General features: G+C 37.9%; 1 protein-coding gene across 1 annotated transcript; it reads left to right on the top strand.

The window, feature by feature from the left end:
* Window positions 1-3,849: 3,849 nt before the first annotated feature.
* Window positions 3,850-17,759, top strand: LOC104514402 (kinesin-like protein KIF16B; the record flags this gene model as incomplete). Its single annotated transcript, XM_010158067.1, has 9 exons — window positions 3,850-3,933; window positions 4,648-4,764; window positions 8,881-8,978; window positions 9,463-9,572; window positions 10,181-10,323; window positions 11,653-11,821; window positions 12,015-12,146; window positions 14,951-15,126; window positions 17,694-17,759. Coding segments are annotated over exons 1-9 (1,095 nt in total), but the record flags the coding sequence as incomplete, so codon positions are not given.
* Between the last annotated feature and the right edge of the window lie 1,618 nt (window positions 17,760-19,377).

Genomic DNA, 19,377 nt, shown 5'->3' with positions numbered 1-19,377 from the left:
GGAATTAAACATGACTATCCTTGTTGAAGGGTATCTGTTGCTAATTTTTTCACTGTTGTATTAATAGGTAAACCTATCATGACAAATTTTATGTTAAACTTTTATTCTGATTATTTATTGTGAAATATTTTTAATTACTTTATGAGGATGTATTGTACTAGCTCTCTTGTGTGTTGTTTTTTTTTTTTTTTAAATAGGTACCAGAGATGTGTTGTTTTTTTTTTTTTAAATAGATACCAGAAGGTGGTACTGGAGACACAGGACGAGAAAGGACTAAGACATTTACCTATGATTTTTCCTACTTTTCAGCAGACAGTAAAAGTCCCAGCTTTGTTTGTCAAGAAATGGTAGGATTTCTGAATGTTAATAATTGATATATATGTTTTTTCCCCTTTTCTTTGGCTTGAAAGCTTTCTTTGAAACTCCTTACCATTACTTCTTGTGTAATGTAGATATTCCCTAGGTACTGGAGAACTAGATTGTTTTTTTTAATCTAACATTAAGTGCTGTGTTTTCTAATACAGCAGGCTAAGTACATTATTTCTAGTTCTCTTGTCTGACTTGTAAGGTTAAGTTAGAAAACTTCTCTAAGCGTTAAATCTGTTTTTTAAAAGCTTTTTTGAAAAAAATCACTTTCGAGACCCAAACATGTATCTTTAATTCACTTAGACAGAAATAGTCCGCTTATCTACTTGAAGTGTTGTTTGGGTTTTTGTTTGCTTGTTTTTTTCCCAATAGTCTTGGTACACACTGAAGAATATTCTTCTTTCTCCTCCCTTGAGTATTCAGTGTAGGAAAGGACAAAGCTGCCATACTTCCTGCACACTGAGAACAGAAAATCAAACTCAGGGCTATAGACATTCTTTAGAAGAACAGATAGGCCCTCCCTGACTCACATTTCATGTGAACATTGAACCTTTTTGCTATTCTATATTCCCAAATAAATTTATTAGGTAAAATTCAATTGTTTTGTATTGCTATCTTCTCTTTTGGTTTTGTGGAACTTGAGATGCTGTAAGCTTGAAATGAGAGTATTTCTTTCCCCTTAAAAAAAATAATTCAAGGGTTTGCCAAATATACGGTAAGCCAGTTGGATGTGTACCTTTTTGGTATGTACCTCACCTATTCTGTAACCCCCACAATGGGGGATTTTGAGCTAATCCTAAAAAGCCTCAGAATTACAACTGCTAGTAAGAAGCAGTAAGTTGAAGCCAATTTTAAATATTTATGAGAAAGACAAGCTTTGCTATTATATATAATGACTATAATGTTTTGATAGGGAATTTATACTTGAAATTTCTATTTAACCATCAGCGTAAGTGGTACATCCTCTTTTTGTTCTGAAAGCTTCTTCATTTCACTGAGTTGTTAGTGTTTAATCCAAACATTTGATTGTGTATGTTCTTAAACTTTCTGGATTGTTATTTCTTGATGATATTCTTTTAAGTAACACAATTTTTTTGCTATATGCTTTGAAATATCAAGGAGTATACATTTATTTGAATGTTGATGTAGAAGCAACCTACTTACTTTAGCACTGTGGCCAATTCAAGAAGTAGTGTGTTTGAGCTCAGTGATTGGAACCCTAGTTTGTAGGGGATGTTTTTAAGTGGGTGGGTCAGGAGGCGACATGACTTTACTAGAACTTTAGCAAATGCTTTGAGCTGAGCATGCAAAGAGTTACTTTAATTAAAGCAGCGATCATGTATTTTTATGCTCCGATTCTAGCTGAAGTTTGAGTTTTTTGGTTGTGGTTCTGTTGATGCAACATATGATTGCCTTAACTTTGCTCATACACATCAGTTAGGGTCGATTTGTGTTTAATATTTAGGGTGTTTAATATTAGTTTCATGAAAATGCATGTAATTCTCAGTGGTAACTGATTACCACATTCTCGGTTCTTCCTGATCTGGATGAGTAAATCTCCGTAAAACAGTGTTGATGACATACCAATGTGTGTTTGAAGAAGTCCTCAAAATGTATTGTAAAAGTGGTTATGGGAATTCTTCTTGCAGCACCAATTGTGGCTTAGGTTTATGGATATTTAATTCTTGGATCTTTTAGGTAGCTGTTTCTTTATCTGACTTTAGATACTTCTCAGGGAGAGGGTCCACTGTGGTGTTAGGCTGTTGCTGTTACAATACAGTTTTCTTCCAGAATGTGCTATGAAATAATTAAGTTAATTCTTGTTAAAACAGCCATTGCAAAGAAAACTTGAATGAATATCCAAGGTATATTCTGTGTTGATATCCGATTTCCACATATAAATGATAAATTAAGTTTTCCTTATTTTCAATTTTCCTTATTTGTGCCATTTTGCCTCTGTTTCAGAGTGGGTCAGGTTGAGGCAAGATCAGTGTAACTTGCTAGTGTCAGGAGCTTATTGGAGAAAAAAAAAAAGATGCTCATATAGGGATCACTGCAGCAGCCTTGAGCAATGATTTTTTAAAAAATTTTTAAAGTTTTTTAAAATTTCTTTTGGAAAGCTGTGAGCTTTATGGTTCACAGTAATAGGATGCTAACAATAAATCCTGAACATGGCTTAGCTGTTCATGCTCAATATTCTGATGTTACAGTGTGTCCCACAACCTCAGATTGTCTCCATCCTTACTGGAAAGAATGCTCCGCCTCAAATAATACAGCTGTCCCTGTCTCAGGTGTTGTTTTAATGTTACAGTGTGTGCAGCATATGGAAAAGAAAAGAAATTTTCAACCATTGGAGTACAATTTCTAAACAAATACTGCACAAGCTATTGTTTTGCTTGTGTTACTCATTTTATGTTTAATCGGAAGACTTTGTAGTTAAGCTCTTATCAAGTTGCTGCAGAGTTTCCAGTTTACTGCACCAGTAAAGGGCATCTTTCATTCACATTCATCTTGCCATGGAATGGATCTTGATTGTTGGTAATGCGGTTGTTTAGTGTGCTTTGTTCATAATTGTTATATTTTTCCTTTTGAAAGGCAGAAAATTAATAAATGAAAGACTGTCTAATACTACATGCCCCATTAATATGCCTTGTAGATGCAAAATATGCTTTAGTATTCAAAAAATAGAATGGGAATGGCAGTTTACCATCAAGCTACTTAGTTTGTATTCATGGAAGAGAAAGAAATAGAATTTTGAGGACTGAATTTTATCCCTGCCCTTTGGTGATTAAACCAGCGTGCCAGTCATTTGCTTCTGACAAAGTCCCATCTTAACTATGTCTTTTCTTCTAAGCTGTGTGTTAAGTCTCTGTGTTCAGGCAACACCAAGTGTAACTGTGCTATGTACTACATCAAATCACTTTGGAAGGCACACACAAATTTTCAAAAGGGAAAATTCAGTCACAGCAGTTGTGCATTAAGACTTCATCCACATGATGAGGTATAAAGTTAGCCATAGGGTAAGAGGGGGGGAAATAAAGGAGCAGTTATCCAGGAGGGACAATTCAACTGAGATGCTCCTTTTCAAATGACAAGTCAAAGGGAAATTGTGCTTTGGCTGATCTTTATGTTCCTCTTTGAGAACTGTAACAGATTACAATATTGTAACTCCTTGGCTCAAGGGAAGGTCAAGTTAAGTATTCTAAAGGCATGCTTGCAACTGAGCTTTAATGATTAAAGAAATTACTCAACACCCCTCCAAGGTAGGAGTAGCATGATTATATCGTGTGTGTGTCATTCGCTGTTAAGAATGATTTGTACACCTGGTTAATTTAAACCACATAGATTGCGGACTAGCAGCCAAATTGTGTGAAGCATCTCTAAGATTTTTGAAAATCATGTCTGGATTGGGAGACCCAGATTAATATTTTCATTGAGAGAAATGCTGCTCCAAGCGTTATTCCTTGGCCAGTGGGGGTATGGATGGAAACGAGGGCTCATGCTAATGAAAGTTCAGGAATCTGGGAGAGATTCTGGAGCCAGTATTGGGAGAGGAAGGTGGTGAAGGTGTGTGGTGAGAGCTGAAATTACTGAGAACAGACTCCCGTATTATGGGATGTGGAGGAGGGATCATTAGCAGTTTGTAAATATTGAGGGCAATAGAGAAGGGGCTAGCTGATGAAAGAGGGTCGCTTACCATATGGAGAAGTTTCCATGTTTGCCAGCCTAAAAAGCAACGGCATGCAAAAGCCAGTTAGGGAGGAAATATGGAGGAAATAATGGGCTATTTTCTTACACTTGGTTAAAACAAAAAACCAAAGCTAACCAACCAAATCCCTCCAAAAACACAAAGCAAAAAACTTTCAGGGTCACCAAAACATCTTCTTTTGAGAAGGGACTGGATATTTGCAGAACATGGAGAGTGGGCAAAGACACAGAAAGCGAGTAGACACTAGCAATAATGAAAAGTGAATGAAGTATCTGAGATTAGCTGAAAGACATTGGAACTGTAGAAAGAAGGGAGCAGTGGTTTTATACTTCTGCATGTCAGGTAGATCTCTGACAGAAAAATCTACTGTTGTATTGCTGTAAGCTAAATATGGTAGCAAAATTGAGTATTTAATTTGAAGTATTAATTTTCTGTTCTATAGTAAGTACTGGTTGATGCTAATAGTTTATGTTGTGGTAGTTTAATGTTATTGTTTAATGTTTGCCATGCTGGACTGATGACAACTCTTTTCCTCAAGCTTCTGTTTTAAAAAAATCTTCCTTTGTTTTTAGGTTTTCAAAAATCTTGGTACAGATGTGCTTAAATCTGCTTTTGAAGGTTATAATGCTTGTGTTTTTGCATATGGACAGACTGGATCTGGGAAGTCCTACACCATGATGGGAAATGCGGTATGTTGTATTTTGCAAACTGCATTTTTATTCTGTAGCAGTGCATTGAAATGATGCTGTTGCAAGACCATGTTTTCATGGAATTATTCCTGATCCTGTTTGTATGCCACTGACCCCCCCTGTGTCATAACTTCTAGTAGTAATCAGAGGTTTCAGAAGTTGTGTTTCTCCTGTGAGTAGATATTTACAATTGGAGGAAGTGTCTTTAAGGGGTTCTCTGGTATGTTGGACAAAAAGCGGTCATTTTTATTCTGTAATAGAATCAAAAATTTCAAGTGTTACTGCTAAATTTTTATGCCCATCTCGAGACAAAGAAAGATACTGATTTTTGAGCACGCAAATGATCAGTTCTTCCTGAAGACATCTGTTTTTTTAGACTTCTTTTGCAGAGTCAGGTGATTAAAACAGGTCTTTGGCCCTTGTTAAGAGAAAATTAACAAGTCAGGAATGAGATGATACACTGACTTTCATTTTAAGGTTTAAGTCCTGTTCAGCACTTCAGTGAGACCCTGGAAGAGGAAGGTATGATCGGAGGGGTGTTCAGCAGTTTGTGAGTAAAGGACAGGAGTAGTTTCTTGCAGTTGCCTCCGTGACTACCCCGGGACAGAAAGAACCCACTAAACTGTTGGGAGTGGAGCAGTTTAAAAGGGCCAAAATACAGGAAAGAAAACAGCATGTCGTCTTCCAGCAGAACTGAAAGGGGGAATACTGCCACTTGTTCTTCCTTAGACAGATCACTCCTTTGAAATGTAGTAAGATGGGCGACGTTGTGTCTCCTTTGGCTTAGGGGAGTAAATTAGTTGTAAATCTTTTTATTTCAGTTGTCGCAAAGTTAAGTAGGTTTATATTTAACTTCAGTATGGTAAGCGGAATAGACTTTTGTAACAGTAAAAGATCTTATGACCTAGATGTGGATTTCTATTTCAGAAATTTGTAAAAGTGACATTTTTATGAGATTGCCTCACTATATATAACAACTGTAATCATCAGGACATTTTGCAAATGAATAGGTGATGGTTTGTTTGACACTGTTCAATAATAAAGGTCTAATCTTCTTGCCATGATACATAAATACTTTAATCTGGTTTTGTGCAGACCGTGTATAAAATATACTCAACCGGCAAGTTAAATACTTGAAAACTGACAGCCCTGTCAGAGACACTACAGTGCTGTAAGAAAACTTGAATTGGAAATAAATTTCCTTTTTTCCCTACTTGTCCTTAAGAAGTGTGAATTCTATTCTCATTCTGCTTTCAGTATCTGCTGTTCTTGGCTCTGTAAGGCTTCTTCTGTAATCCTGTGTGCAGCAATCATTTCAAGAAATATGTGGACCAGTTAGAATAAGTCTTGAGCAGAGATACTGAAATGATCAGAGAACTGTAAAATACGATCTATCGGGAAAGTCAGACTTGTGTATGCAGAGAAAGGAAAACTGTTGAGGAACAAAAGTCTTCTACCACGTCAAAGGCAGCTGCAGGAAGGAAGGGAATAATGTGTTCCCTATGTCTGAGGTAGATGGGTAAGAAACAGTACATTTGAATTGCAATAAGGAGTTTTCTGGTTAGATAGCACAGAAGGAATGCTGACTTTTAATGAGAAAATTCAGCTCTGGAGTGAACTCCCGATTTTGCTTCTACAGATTTTCATGACTGGAAACTCTGTAACACAGAAAAACTTTCTAAGATGTAGTTGATCCTGCCCTGGAGCTGTTGAGGGTGAAAAGGGAGAAAAAGTTTAAATATGGTTTCTAATAAAGAATGTACACTCTTTAGCATGTATGTTTTACTGATAAAATATGCTGGGAGCTGTGTGTTCCTTTGTCATCACTATATTGCTATGGTTGAAGTTACTCAACTAGAGCTAGTATTTCCTAATTTAAGACTCTCATTGCAGTTGCTAAATTATGTCAGACACTAATGACTTGCCTAAAACTTTGTGATGGATCTTTCATGTTTTTTCTTTAAGCTTTAATTGAAACTATTCAGATGTTTCCAAGCATGAGATGAAAGAAAAGCGTTTTGGCTCTTCCTGTATTTAAAAAAAAAAAAAAAGTGTGTGGGAATTTCCAACACTGAACTCTGGAACTTTACCAGGAGGTAGAGGTTGATACATACTGCGAAAGGCTGCTTCTCTGTTACCAGAGGCAACTGTCTCAAAAAAAGCCTGGCAAAGCTGCAGATTTCTCCCTTTATCTCGCAGGTTGGGTGTTTTGTTTTCTTTGTTTCTTTTAGCCAAGGTGCAGTCAGGTGAAAGGCTAGCTATGATAGAAGGAGAGAATAGATTATTATTTCTGAGACTGAAGCCTGGTGTGAGAAGGACAGGGAGGCTTTGATTAAGAGGAGGAAGAAGCTGGAAAAGGGCAAAAAGGGTAGAGTATAATTAAAAAAAAAAAGATGACTGGTTGATGAATTGGGAATTGTATCTGGGCAAAGAAAAGAAGAGAATCTCAGAGATGGCACCTGGAAGAAGATTGCTGGGACAGAGAATGCAGGGGAAAGCTGAAGAATGAGGTCAGAGTGGACCAGCATGGGAGCAGACTGCAGTGAGCTTGGGCAAAAAGGGTCAGATTTTATGTGGGGGTCCGAGTAGAATAGAAATCTTTGCTGGTGGAACACTTACCCAGCCAGAGTCCGCTGTCTGTGTGTCTTCCTGCTGCGAGGTATCTGTATAATCCCACCAGGCAATACTTGGTTGCCTGCCTGTGCTATGCTCGTGTTGGAAGTTTGGTCTGCTTTGTCCTAAGTTGTCTCCTGCTTAATTATGAGGCCCCTAACTCTAAGCAAGACCATTTCGTGCATAGAATTAGATAGTCCATCGCATCAAGTCTCTTACGCGTTTTTTCGAGTGGAGGGAAATTGCAGCTGACAGACTGTTTTGTAAGCTACTTCTGAGTTTGCAGCTCTGAGCTCAAAGCTCATCTGTATGTATATGTCCTCTCCCTTTATTCCCGAGAACCACATTCACTCATTTCAGTGCTGGAGGGGTGCTGGCTGCTGTCTTCCTGAGGTGGTGGGGAGGAGGTGTGCTCAGCAGGTAGTTGGTCAGACTCAGTGGGAATGGGGCAGCAAGCAGACCCTTGTCAGCTGAGACCAGAGCTGCGTGGCAGTCCGCTGCTTCTCTTAGCTGCTGGGAAAATCCTGGCTTTGACTTACTGCCTTGCTGCTTGGCCTGAAGGAAGAGGAGAGCTTGAAAGGGGTCTCCCTGGAGCAACAGAAGAGGAGAGCTTTGTGTGAAGTCTCTGGGTATCTCAGCAGTGTTAACGGCTGCCTTGCAGTCTGACACGTGTTTGGCATGCGTGCTGGAGCAGCACCCTCAGTGGGATGAGATTCAATTCTCAAGTGCCAGCTTAACAGAGAAGATGACATCCATCTGCGGCTGGCTGCTGTGTTAGCTGCAGTGGCAAGGACCCTGTAATGGATCGTTGCAGCCCTGTTAGTAAACCATTAGCCTGTAGGGATCTGTGAGAAGGAATACATTTTTGTCAGTTTGCTTTATTAAACTGGCTGAACACAGTATACATAAGAACTTTAACTGCAGAGCTGAGCATTCAAAAGTTAAATATCAAATGTAATTTGGCTGCATTCTGGGATACAGTGAATGTAGTTTTAATTCTGTTATTGCATGCTGATTTATGCAAAGGGCCTGCTTCGTCTTTCGAAACAGGAAGGGCTGTGAGCTGGGGATGGAGGGGTTTGAATGAGAATGGCTCATGGATGCATGTATAAGGCGCTTATCCCATTCCCTGCAGATCTTGCCATCCATGAAATGAGTTAGAAGTGAGAAACGATAGTACTGAGGTAAGGCAGTTCCTGTGCTGCTCTAAGGAGTCAGTTTCTGCCTTAAGCAGTTGGGATTATTCAAACTAAATGAGAGGGGCAAAATCTATCCCAGTAGCAAAGAATTGGAGCTGGTAGGTACGCTCCAACGTACACACGAGGATTACACTGGCAAGGTGACTGCAGTTAAATATAGGGCAAGAGGGTATTTGCTGAAAAGTTTAGGTTTTTCCCCTTTGTCTGCATGTGGTAACTCTCAACTAGAGATCCTGGGTTTTATTTTTCAAAATATATTGTGAAACATATGTAGCCTTGGAAATAAGGCTTGTTGTTATTGCAGGGCGATGCAGGTTTAATACCTCGAATTTGTGAAGGATTATTCAGCAAAATAAGTGAAAAAACAAAGCGGAATGAAGCATCCTTTCGAACGGAAGTCAGGTAGGTCTTGGGTGCTAATAGTTTGCTGGTTATCGAACTTGTTTCACTTACAACTACTCCATTTCACTTTATCTCTGGGAAAAGCATGTGTTTTTCAAATAACTTTTTGTGCTTGGGCTCAGCGCTGTAATTGATTTTTGTTGGCACTCGTAGTCAAAGTGTGCAGTGCTTCTAACTTCAGTCCAACAGCTGTGGGTTTGCTTTATTTAAATGATAGAGAAAATGCCTTTGGCACTGGACAACGTCTTCTTTATTTTTACCCTTTCTTTCCAGCTGATATGAGGACATTTTGAACTTCTAGCTTTTTTGGCTTTTTTCCCTATGATACAAGTACACTGTAGTCATTACTATCTTAAAGCAACTTTGGATCCGTATTTTTTTCCAGGCATTTTGCTTTCAAATACAGTGTTAACATGACTTCCCCCTTTTTTTAAATACTCTTGAATCAGTCAGTGATTTTATTTTTCTCATCTTTTACTTCCAGTTATCTGGAAATTTATAATGAGCGTGTGAGAGATCTTCTCAGACGGAAGTCATCAAAAACAAATAATTTACGAATACGAGAACACCCAAAAGAAGGGCCTTATGTAGAGGGTAAGAATACTGTGTTTTGCACTGGAGATTTTATTACCTTTATATATTCTGAAATACCATGTTTAATTGCATAGGGTGCTTTTTAAAAATTAAAAATTATGGTGGATACAGTGCTTTCCTTTGATATGTAGCATTAAAAGAGAATGTCCTCTCATTTTGTATCCCCACTCGCTTTCCTAATTTCACGATCATTATACATGACAAGTTTTTATCTTTAAATTTATAACACATTTTTAAATAATGCCAGGGGATGCAATTAGTTTTAAGAATTTGTTGACTATAAATTATAAATCTTTAATGTTTAGATGGAAAGAACCTTTTAAGATCTAATTGTCTTAAACTGTCGTCTGCCAGGGAAGGCTCTTGAAGGATTATGCTTATGTTATTGCACTAATAACTTTAAGACTGCATATTTTCTTATTTTACTGTAAATGTGTAAGTTCTCCACTATTCACATGAGGCCTTATTGCATTCCTGAAGTGATGAACAAGTATGACAATAAATGCTAATTGCAGCAATACTTCGCAGTAGTGAGGGTAATTTAAATATTTTTGTAAAGAAAATCGAGGGCACGTATGAGCATACTGTAACACTCTGCTTTTCTTTAGATTTGTCTAAACATTTAGTGCAAAACTATACTGATGTAGAGGAACTTATGGACGCAGGAAATATAAATAGAACCACGGCTGCAACGGGAATGAATGATGTCAGTAGCAGGTCGCATGCCATTTTCACGATCAACTTCACTCAGGTGACAAAACAAACCCCCCCATCTTAACATGTGTTTACATTCAGTAATTCATATGATAATTAAAAAAAAAAGTTGTCAAATAAACAAGCACAGGTAGATAATGACTATGTTGTGTTGTGATAGGGAAAGTTAGAAGTGTGAAAATACTGTTTGGAGAATTATACATATGTTTATCGGTGATTATAATCTTTAAAATTCACAGAGTAATGTGATTACTTAAAATGATACTTAATAGATTTTGAGGAGATAATTACTGTGAGTTTAGGCTGAGTAACAGTGACCAGTGCCGACATGTTTCCTGATGCTGCTGTGACGGCAGGAGTGGGTGAGGAGCATGTTGTGTGACTCTTCAGCCAGAGCTGACTATGGGCTACGTTTTACGCTCTGATGTTGTCCAAGGTTTATGAAAAAACCTGTCTCCATGACCCAAATTGTAGAGTGTAGAGATGTCATCTGAGTGTTTTCTTCCTGCCTCTTCATCTGTTACTATTTGAAACCAATTTATATTCCTTGATTCACTAATGGAATAATGGAGAAATTTGACACCTTTTCTCAGACCATAGTGATATTTTGTTTATATTTATTAAACTAATTTTCTAATGACTCCTTCTCTTCACTGTTGTTTTTGGGCATCTTTCTGGACAGTCCATAGACAACTATAGATGAAGAGAAGGTTGCACAGTGGTGGTTTGCTCTGCTGGTAGAACTTGGCATGTCTTCCTCCGGAACACACACATGAAATCGCATGCACCAGCTATTCACTGGTGCAAAGCTTTCAGAAGAGGATGAGAGTCAGGCAGAAAAGGTTTTGCTCTACTGTTTTACTGTAAAATTGGAGGAAGTTTGAAATAGCAGTCTGAGTTGACTTACATGAATTAAGATGAAAAATTGGGAGGAAAGCAAAGTTAAAATCGTAGAATAAAATTGCAATAGCTGCTTGCTTGAACTTGGAGGCAGGGGAGAAATTGAGTGTAAGTCAGTCTGTGTATGCTATTGCTTTAAATGTTGAAAGCCTAGTAAAAGAAATGCAGCACATGTTCTCTGTGCATCATGTAAATACCCATTTACATTAGTAGTGCATGTACATAAATGGCTAGGAAGTTGCAAGTACTAAAAAATCAAAGTAAGTACTTGCGTGGGAGTTATTCAGCAATTCACGATCGAATGCCTTTCTGTGGCACCTCTAACACACCTGTCTTCTGAAGCTCTGCTGTTGTAAACAAGTTAAATTCAATCAAGGCCATTAAGTTGGATTCAGTAAAATTTCAGAATTTGGTAGCTTAACACACTTTTCTTTGTGGTTTTCTTTTTTTTTTTTTCTCTCTCTAGGCTAAATTTGATTCTGAAATGCCTTGTGAGACTGTTAGCAAGATTCATTTGGTAGATCTTGCTGGAAGTGAGAGAGCAGATGCCACTGGTGCCACAGGAGTTAGATTAAAGGAAGGAGGAAATATTAACAAATCTCTAGTTACTCTGGGAAATGTCATTTCTGCATTAGGTAACTCTATAGTTTTTGTGCTTGTCTGTTGGTTTTTTTTGTTTTGTTTTAAATTATTGAGTGCCTTTCTGTTTATTTACTTAAACTTCTGTTCACATTTACTTACACAAATATTTGCCTAACACATATAATTTTTGAAAATGAATGAAAATATAAAATTGCCTTTTTTTTTTATTCTTTCTCCACATCACAGCTGATTTATCTCAGGATGCAATAAATCCTCTTTCAAAGAAGAAACAAGTATTTGTGCCTTACAGGGACTCTGTGTTGACTTGGCTGTTAAAAGATAGCCTAGGAGGAAACTCTAAAACTATAATGATTGCCAGTAAGTGTTTTTAAATTACTTTTTTGCATCCTGAACACATCGCGCTTAATAGGAGTGGCTGTAAATAATTAGATTCCAGATGCTTTGTTAAGGCAGAACATTGTGTACACATAATGATGTTTTCTTTCTTTCTGAGCTTTCTAGTAAGGCTCTGCCTTTACTTACACTCTGCAGAAATCTCTTCCGGCAGCAGAAGTATGCAAGGCCTCCCTGCGTATATGGGGACAGGCTAGTTGTTTAGTAATGTCATGAACCATGGCAGGTATGCCTCCAGAATTAGAGCACTTCATTTCATGTGCAGATCACCTGTTTGGGTGCATTTATCATTGGCAGAGTATTTGGCCACAGATGTAACAAGCCATCCAGATTGTGTATGTACAGTCGTTCGACATTTGCTTGCATAAGTAAGGATTATCCAAATGTACGTGCCTGATTGCTTGCATTTACTCTGATGTCTACCTCACTGCTGTGATTCTTTGACACATGCATGGTGTAATGGTTAGCTATCTCACCAGGTAAATTGCAGGTAATAGTTCCTGTTTATTCTTGAGGTTCATTTGCATTCCAGACAGCTCTGTTACTCATGGTAAATGCCCAAACCTGGACCTAGATGGAGTCTTGTACTTCTCTCCCATTGCACCACCCTGGGTTGCAGACTTTGATCTCCAGTAAAAAAAGTATTCCAGCTTTATGCATCTAGTCAATACTCATGTGCGAATCAGTTTGCTTTTCCAAAACTGTGTTGTGTTTGTTGCATTAGTAGCAGAAACAACATGTTCTTTTTTGATATTCCATGGGTAAGACTGTCACTTTTATTTAACCTACTTTTTGAATGCACACACTTTCAATTTAATTATTTATCATCAGTCATCTTGCAAACTTTTCTTACAGCTTCCTTTTCACCCATAGGAAGGTCTGTAAGGACAGTTTGGTTTAAAGACCTGCCTATGGTATGTCCATTGCAGGTTTTTCAACATGCTAGAATGGGAATTCCATTCCCCAATAAAACCCAAGTGTAGCTGGGAGGATGTTTAAGGAGAGGGCAGGATTTTGGATGTTAGAGAGGTAGGGTGTGAAGAGAAGAGCAGCTCCAAGATTTTTCTCGCTCTTTCCTGCTCAAATGAAATGCAGTCTAACAGATGAGGTCCTCTCTTAGGAATGGTGGGAGACCAGAATTTAAACAATAAAATGCATTGGATCAAATTCTGGTTCTTCAGTTGCTTTGCTATAGTCATGTCCTCTGGGTAGCAGTTCCTTTGTTGCATGATTTTGGGGATGTTTTTGGAATGCATGCCACTTTCTTTCTGCAGGCTGATCACAGTAGTACCAAAAGATCTTGGACCAGATTCTGCTTTGTTTTTCTAGATGTTTAAGTAACACTGTGCTGGAAATCTTTCTTCTTGATACTTTTTCAGTTACATGGTTGACTAATTTGGGTTGGGTTTTCTTTTTTGACAGAGGGATTGGGAAGAGAAGTTTTAGAAACACGCTGAGCTTTCAATGCCTGTACTAATGATTACAGTGCACAGCTGCTTATTTTCAGCTACTTCCTGATCTATTAATAATACGTCTGCTCAGCAGAGCCATGATGGTTGATCTTTTCTCCAACAGTAACTCTACTGGTAATGTGGCTGAATGCCTGCCTAACAGAGCCTGACAAGATGTTCAGATAAGTTTGGCCTATCTTTTCTGCAATTAAACACAAAAAAAAGCAGGAAGATCATCTCAAACTGTAGCAAAGGCTCTTATAAAAATACATCCAAGTCTGATTTGTCATACTTTTATAATGTATTGTAGCAATCTTCCAGAAAGAGAATAATTGAGTAGTGGAGAGGAGATAGTAGATAAAGTAGGGAGTGATAATGTGAGCTCGGGGAAATACAGTCTGTTGCCAAGTCCATCACCTCCCCTAATTCAGGGCATCTCTACCATAAAAAGAAGATTTTTTACAGTTGAGGGAATGAGGAAGGGCAGAATATTTTGATTACTTGATTTTTTTTTTTTTTCAGGTGTTTTCATTGTCTCCTTCTCTGGGTCTCTTCAGTTTGATTATTAAGATTTCTGGTCCCTCATCACTTTGGCATGGTGGTCTCTTCTGTGTTTTTGCTTGTCTATTGGATGGAGTAATTACCTTCTGAATTGGGAACATGTTGTATATTGTTAGGAGAATTAAGTGAGGATGACATTAGCACTTTCATTTAAACTCTGTCTTTCCTGGTGAAGTTGCTTGTAAAAGTAATACTAATTTCTCTTGATGCATCAGATGATAGGTAACAGTTCTGCACGCTGCCAGGTGCCTGCAGGTCAGCAGAACAACTAGGTTTGTAAATTATACAAGCTTTTCTCTTGTTTTGGTTTTCATGTCTGCTTGGACTAAATCTACTGTGTTTTTACCTGAAACGACTTTGCTATTCAGTGATTACACTGATACTTAAAAAATACACACCATTTTTCCCAATGTTCTTGTAAAAAATTTACAAGAAAGCCGGTATTCATATAAGATGGTTATGCTTACCAGAGACATGCAAATGTTAAATAGGTTGATGACAAGATTTCTTTACAATGCTTGATTGCTGGACCTGATTATTCTAACACTATTCTAATACAGCGTTGACTTAGGCAAAGTTATAGTGACATGAAAGCAGCGGAGCTAGGTGAAACATTGAAACAGATTGTAGCCATCCTGCTTAATCATATATTTCTGTCTCTTCACATTAAGTTTATCTGACTTTCAAAATGTAAACTAACTTTACTAAAGGAAATGTATGAGGCTGGATAAACTGTTTCTGATTTCATTTCCTTAGCTATTTCACCTGCTGATGTCAATTATGGAGAAACTTTAAGTACACTTCGCTATGCAAATAGAGCCAAAAACATCATCAACAAGCCTACTATTAATGAGGATCCTAACGTCAAACTGATCCGTGAGCTGAGAGCTGAAATAGCCCGATTAAAAGCCCTGCTTGCTCAAGGGAATCAGGTTAGCTTTACTTGAAATTCATGTGTAATTTTCCTTGAGTTATAACATCTATTTCTAGAAAGTAATGAGATAATTATCTTTCATTATATTGATTTGAGTAAACAGTCTCTATAAGGCTGTGAATTAATATTATTTTCCTGATTGAATCAGTTTCCATATGGCCAGTAGATCACCTCTTAACATAAGGGGAAAAAAACATGTCATCCCTAAGATTTTAGCTTTCTCAAAATATAATCAGAGCTTGCTTGCAGTGTGCTGTGGAACATGTGGTCACTGCAGCATAAGGAGACTGGGCAGTAACATATTTCCCGGGTCTAGCCTGAGGGAGTGAAGAGGTACTTTATCGAGTATCTTAGCAGCCCTGAGGAGAAGGACTTGGGGTACTGGTGGATGAAAAGCTGGACATGAGCCGGCCGTGTGCGCTGGCAGCCCAGAAAGCCAACCGTATCCTGGGCTGTATCCAGAGAAGTGTGGCCAGCAGGGCGAGGGAGGGGATTCTGCCCCTCTGCTCTGCTCTGGTGAGACCCCACCTGGAGTGCTGCGTCCAGCTGTGGAGCCCTCAACATCAGAAGGATATAGACTGGTTGGAGCGAGTCCAGAGGAGGCCACGAAGATGCTCCGAGGGCTGGAGCCCCTCTGCCATGGGGACAGGCTGAGAGAGTGGGGCTGGTTCAGCCGGGAGAAGAGAAGGCTCCGGGGAGACCTTATAGCACCTTCCAGTGCCTGAAGGGGCTACAAGGAAGCTGGGGGCGACTTTTTACAAGGGCCTGTAGTGACAGGACAAGGGGTAACGGGGTTAAATTAAAGTGGGCAGGTTTAGATTGGATATCAGGAAGAAGTTCTTCCCGGAGAGGGTGGTGAGGCACTGGGACAGGTTGCCCAGAGAAGCTGTGGATGCCCCATCCCTGGAAGTGTCCAAGGCCAGGCTGGATGAGGCTTTGAGCAACCTGGTCTAGTGGAAGGTGTCCCTGTCCATGGCAGGGGGGTTGGAACTAGATGATCTTTAAGGTCACTTCCAACCCAAACTGTTCTATGATTCTGTGATCTTAAGTATTTTATACCTCCTACCACCTTTAAGATGCAGAAATATAAAAACGTCGGAGTATGGACAGATTGAACACTAAGTTTTGTGTTTGTCTGCACAGTACATTAGAAAGCATGTAACATACTAAATATGAAAAAATATTTTTAGTGGTGGTGTGAGAATACACGTGTCATGCCATACTTCCCTTTTGCATGATGCTCTTTCTTGTTCTTCTACCAGCATTAGCCAATATAAACATTTGCTTAACAGGCTTAATTTCTCCTCTGTTTCCAGGATGGTGAAACTAAGCTAACAATAAGGAATATGCAATGGCTCAGGCCAGTTGTCTTTTCTAAATAGTATCACTCAGGCGTGCTACATTTCATACTTGAGCAAATATGATTTGGAAGTATCCAAAGTGACACTTCAGATTTATTTCTAGAACTATCTAATTTTATTTTAGATGGGCTGCACAATGCAAATGTCAGTTCAGCATAGGCTTTTTTTTAATAGAAGGCTAGTACTTAGCTAGGTTCCATGCTGTAAAATATTTGCTAAAACGGGGATGGGACCACAGTTGGAAGCAGTAATAGTTGTTGTAAATGACTGAAGCAGAGAGCTCTGCGTTGCTGTGAACAATTAGAAAACTCTTTATGGGGTTGAATTAGTCTATTATACGTGTTTCTCCTGTATTCTTTAGAGGGAGAAAATTAATTTATTTTCAAAATGCATTTTGATTTAGAGTTAGCAAAGCAGATGGAACTTGTATCCCTTTGAAGATCTAGCTTTGACCTAGTTCCAAGCTGTAAAGCACTGGATATCGCAACAGAAATCTGGTTCAGTTGTAGGATGTGATAGATGGCTGTGTGGGAGACAGTAGCGAAATTGCTTAAGTTAATTGAATTTGTGATGGTTGGTAAAACAGCAGGTAGTGTTATGTATGCACAATAAATCCCTGTATAATTTCTTTTGTGGTTTTCATTTATGTTCCCAGACACTGTCTTCCAAATGCTTCCGTAGATCACTGAAGATACTGGTTACCAAAATATAGTGCTGGGTTCAGTGTAGAAGGTCATATAACAATGAGTATTGCTTGTATGTTGTGTGCATGTTGTATAGTAGTTTTTAAGGCTAGTTACCTTAATATACATATATACTGCTTATCCTCAATAAATACCTATTATAGCAAAATGGTTGATGCATAATAAATTTTAATTTTTAACAGAAATAGAAAGATAATGGATTGTTCCTGATACATTTATAAACTTGTGTCCAGTTTCAGTGTCTGCATGTCCATATGTAGTGAAAAAAATAGTACTCTCAAACCGATGATTTGTATTTAAAAACCTGCTTTGGCAAGATTTTGATTACGCTGTTTACAGGATTTCAAGGTAAAATGATGTGTATTAGGGTTTGAAATACTTCATCCTAAATAATCAAAAGTTTCACAACTGCGTTTCTTTCATTTGATTCTGCCAGAAATTGTTACTTTTTCTTTTTTTTTTTTTTTAAACTTGACAACGTTTACTTTTTACAATTTTAGATTGCACTCTTGGATTCTCCAACAGCTTTAAGTATGGAAGAAAAGCTCCAGCAGAATGAAGCAAGGGTGAGTTACGATTTTATGAAACTGTTTTTAAAGCAAAAAAATAAAAGGGAGCGTCAGGATGCAAGAGCATTGGTAATTTTCAGGATATTTTTGATACACAACTAGTTCTTCTCCCACCAAACAGCATTGTATTGTGTGTGTGTGTGTTTGGGGTTTTTTTTAAATGAACTCTGTGTGAACATGTAATTTTGTTATCCTACTGTTGTATGATAGCGTTATAACAAAGAACAAAGTAGATCTTTGATATTTATATCACAATTCTATTGAACAAAAATATTTGTACCCAAGCCAGCTTGCCTTACTAAAAATGTGTGTTTGTAAATAAAATAGAGAGGGAAAAGCCACTAAATCGGAGTAATCAGTAACCTGTAATAACAGTAACAAAGCATTCAGTGTGCAGAAAATACAGTAAAAGATTTATGGGGAAAATTGTCAACTCTTATGTTTTCAAGTAACCAATAACTTACTTTGTGGGATAGGTTGTCAGAACATTTGAATCTGGTATGTACAGATATGTTCTGTGCCTAATTAGGTATCTTTTTGGGGGATTGTCTAGTGTGCTTCACACCAAATTTTTTTTTAATAATCCAGCCCCGTGTAAAGGCTGGGATGTGTTCCCAGACAGTTTAGATATACTCATAGGGTCCAAAAGAATATAGATATAATGGTACGCTGATTTCTCTAATTTGCAATCTTTCATTCTTTATTATTCTATGTTATCTACATACCTGCCTCTTTTTAAAGCTACTGGAAACTGTTTTTAAAAACACAGTATTGCTCAGGCTCTGGAAGAGGAGAGAGGAAAGTATTTGGAATCATTCAGCTATGTGGCAGCAAATATTTAGTTCTGAATATTGTCAGCAAGATGCCAATCAAATGTAGATATGATGCCTTTAAAAAAATAGGGGCTTTTAGGCTTGTTTCAATTAAAATTAAATTTAAATCATACTGGTGCTGCTTAGACCTTTATCATTAGAGGATGAATGCTTTACTTTAAGAAACCTGTTTTGAGTAGTTGTTACAGTATCTGTCTGCCCTTTTCAGGATTCCCATTTGTCATATAATTTTTAGAGACATGTTGAAATACTTCTCAGTGAAATCATACATTAAAAATAAACTTCATGACAAAAATGGGTGAAATACATGTGTTGGTATGAACCACAGATGCAGAGTAGACTCCAGGCTTCTCCGTAATCCCAAGTTTCTGTTAGGAACACATTTAGACTCTAGTGTCTGCAGGAATCCTTATTCTATTGGATCCAGTAATTGAAGTAGGTAATCATAATTGTGGTATGAGCCTTCAGTTGCAAATTGGGTTTTTTTCATATTCATACTAGGTTTTAGAATTTTTTTAGCTGAATCAGAGGTGAATGATAATATTTTTAGTACATGTAGTATGCTTTTATTTTTGTACACAAACAATGTTTTTTTAATATGAGTAGCTGAGTAATAATAACTGCTGACTGTATGCTAATTGGTGTATGTTATTCATGCTCTGACAGTAATCACTGCTTGTCCTGCGCAGAAGTATTGGCCCCTCTGTATGTAGAGTCTATCAAACATACTTTATTATCTTTTGTCAGCCTCATTAGAAGGCTATGTGATTACTATTTATGAT

This window comes from Eurypyga helias, unplaced genomic scaffold, assembly GCF_000690775.1.
Source record: "Eurypyga helias isolate BGI_N326 unplaced genomic scaffold, ASM69077v1 scaffold29668, whole genome shotgun sequence".
Classification (NCBI taxonomy): domain Eukaryota; kingdom Metazoa; phylum Chordata; class Aves; order Eurypygiformes; family Eurypygidae; genus Eurypyga; species Eurypyga helias.
Note: the sequence above shows the minus strand (reverse complement) of the source record. Positions and strands in the feature narration are given on the sequence as shown.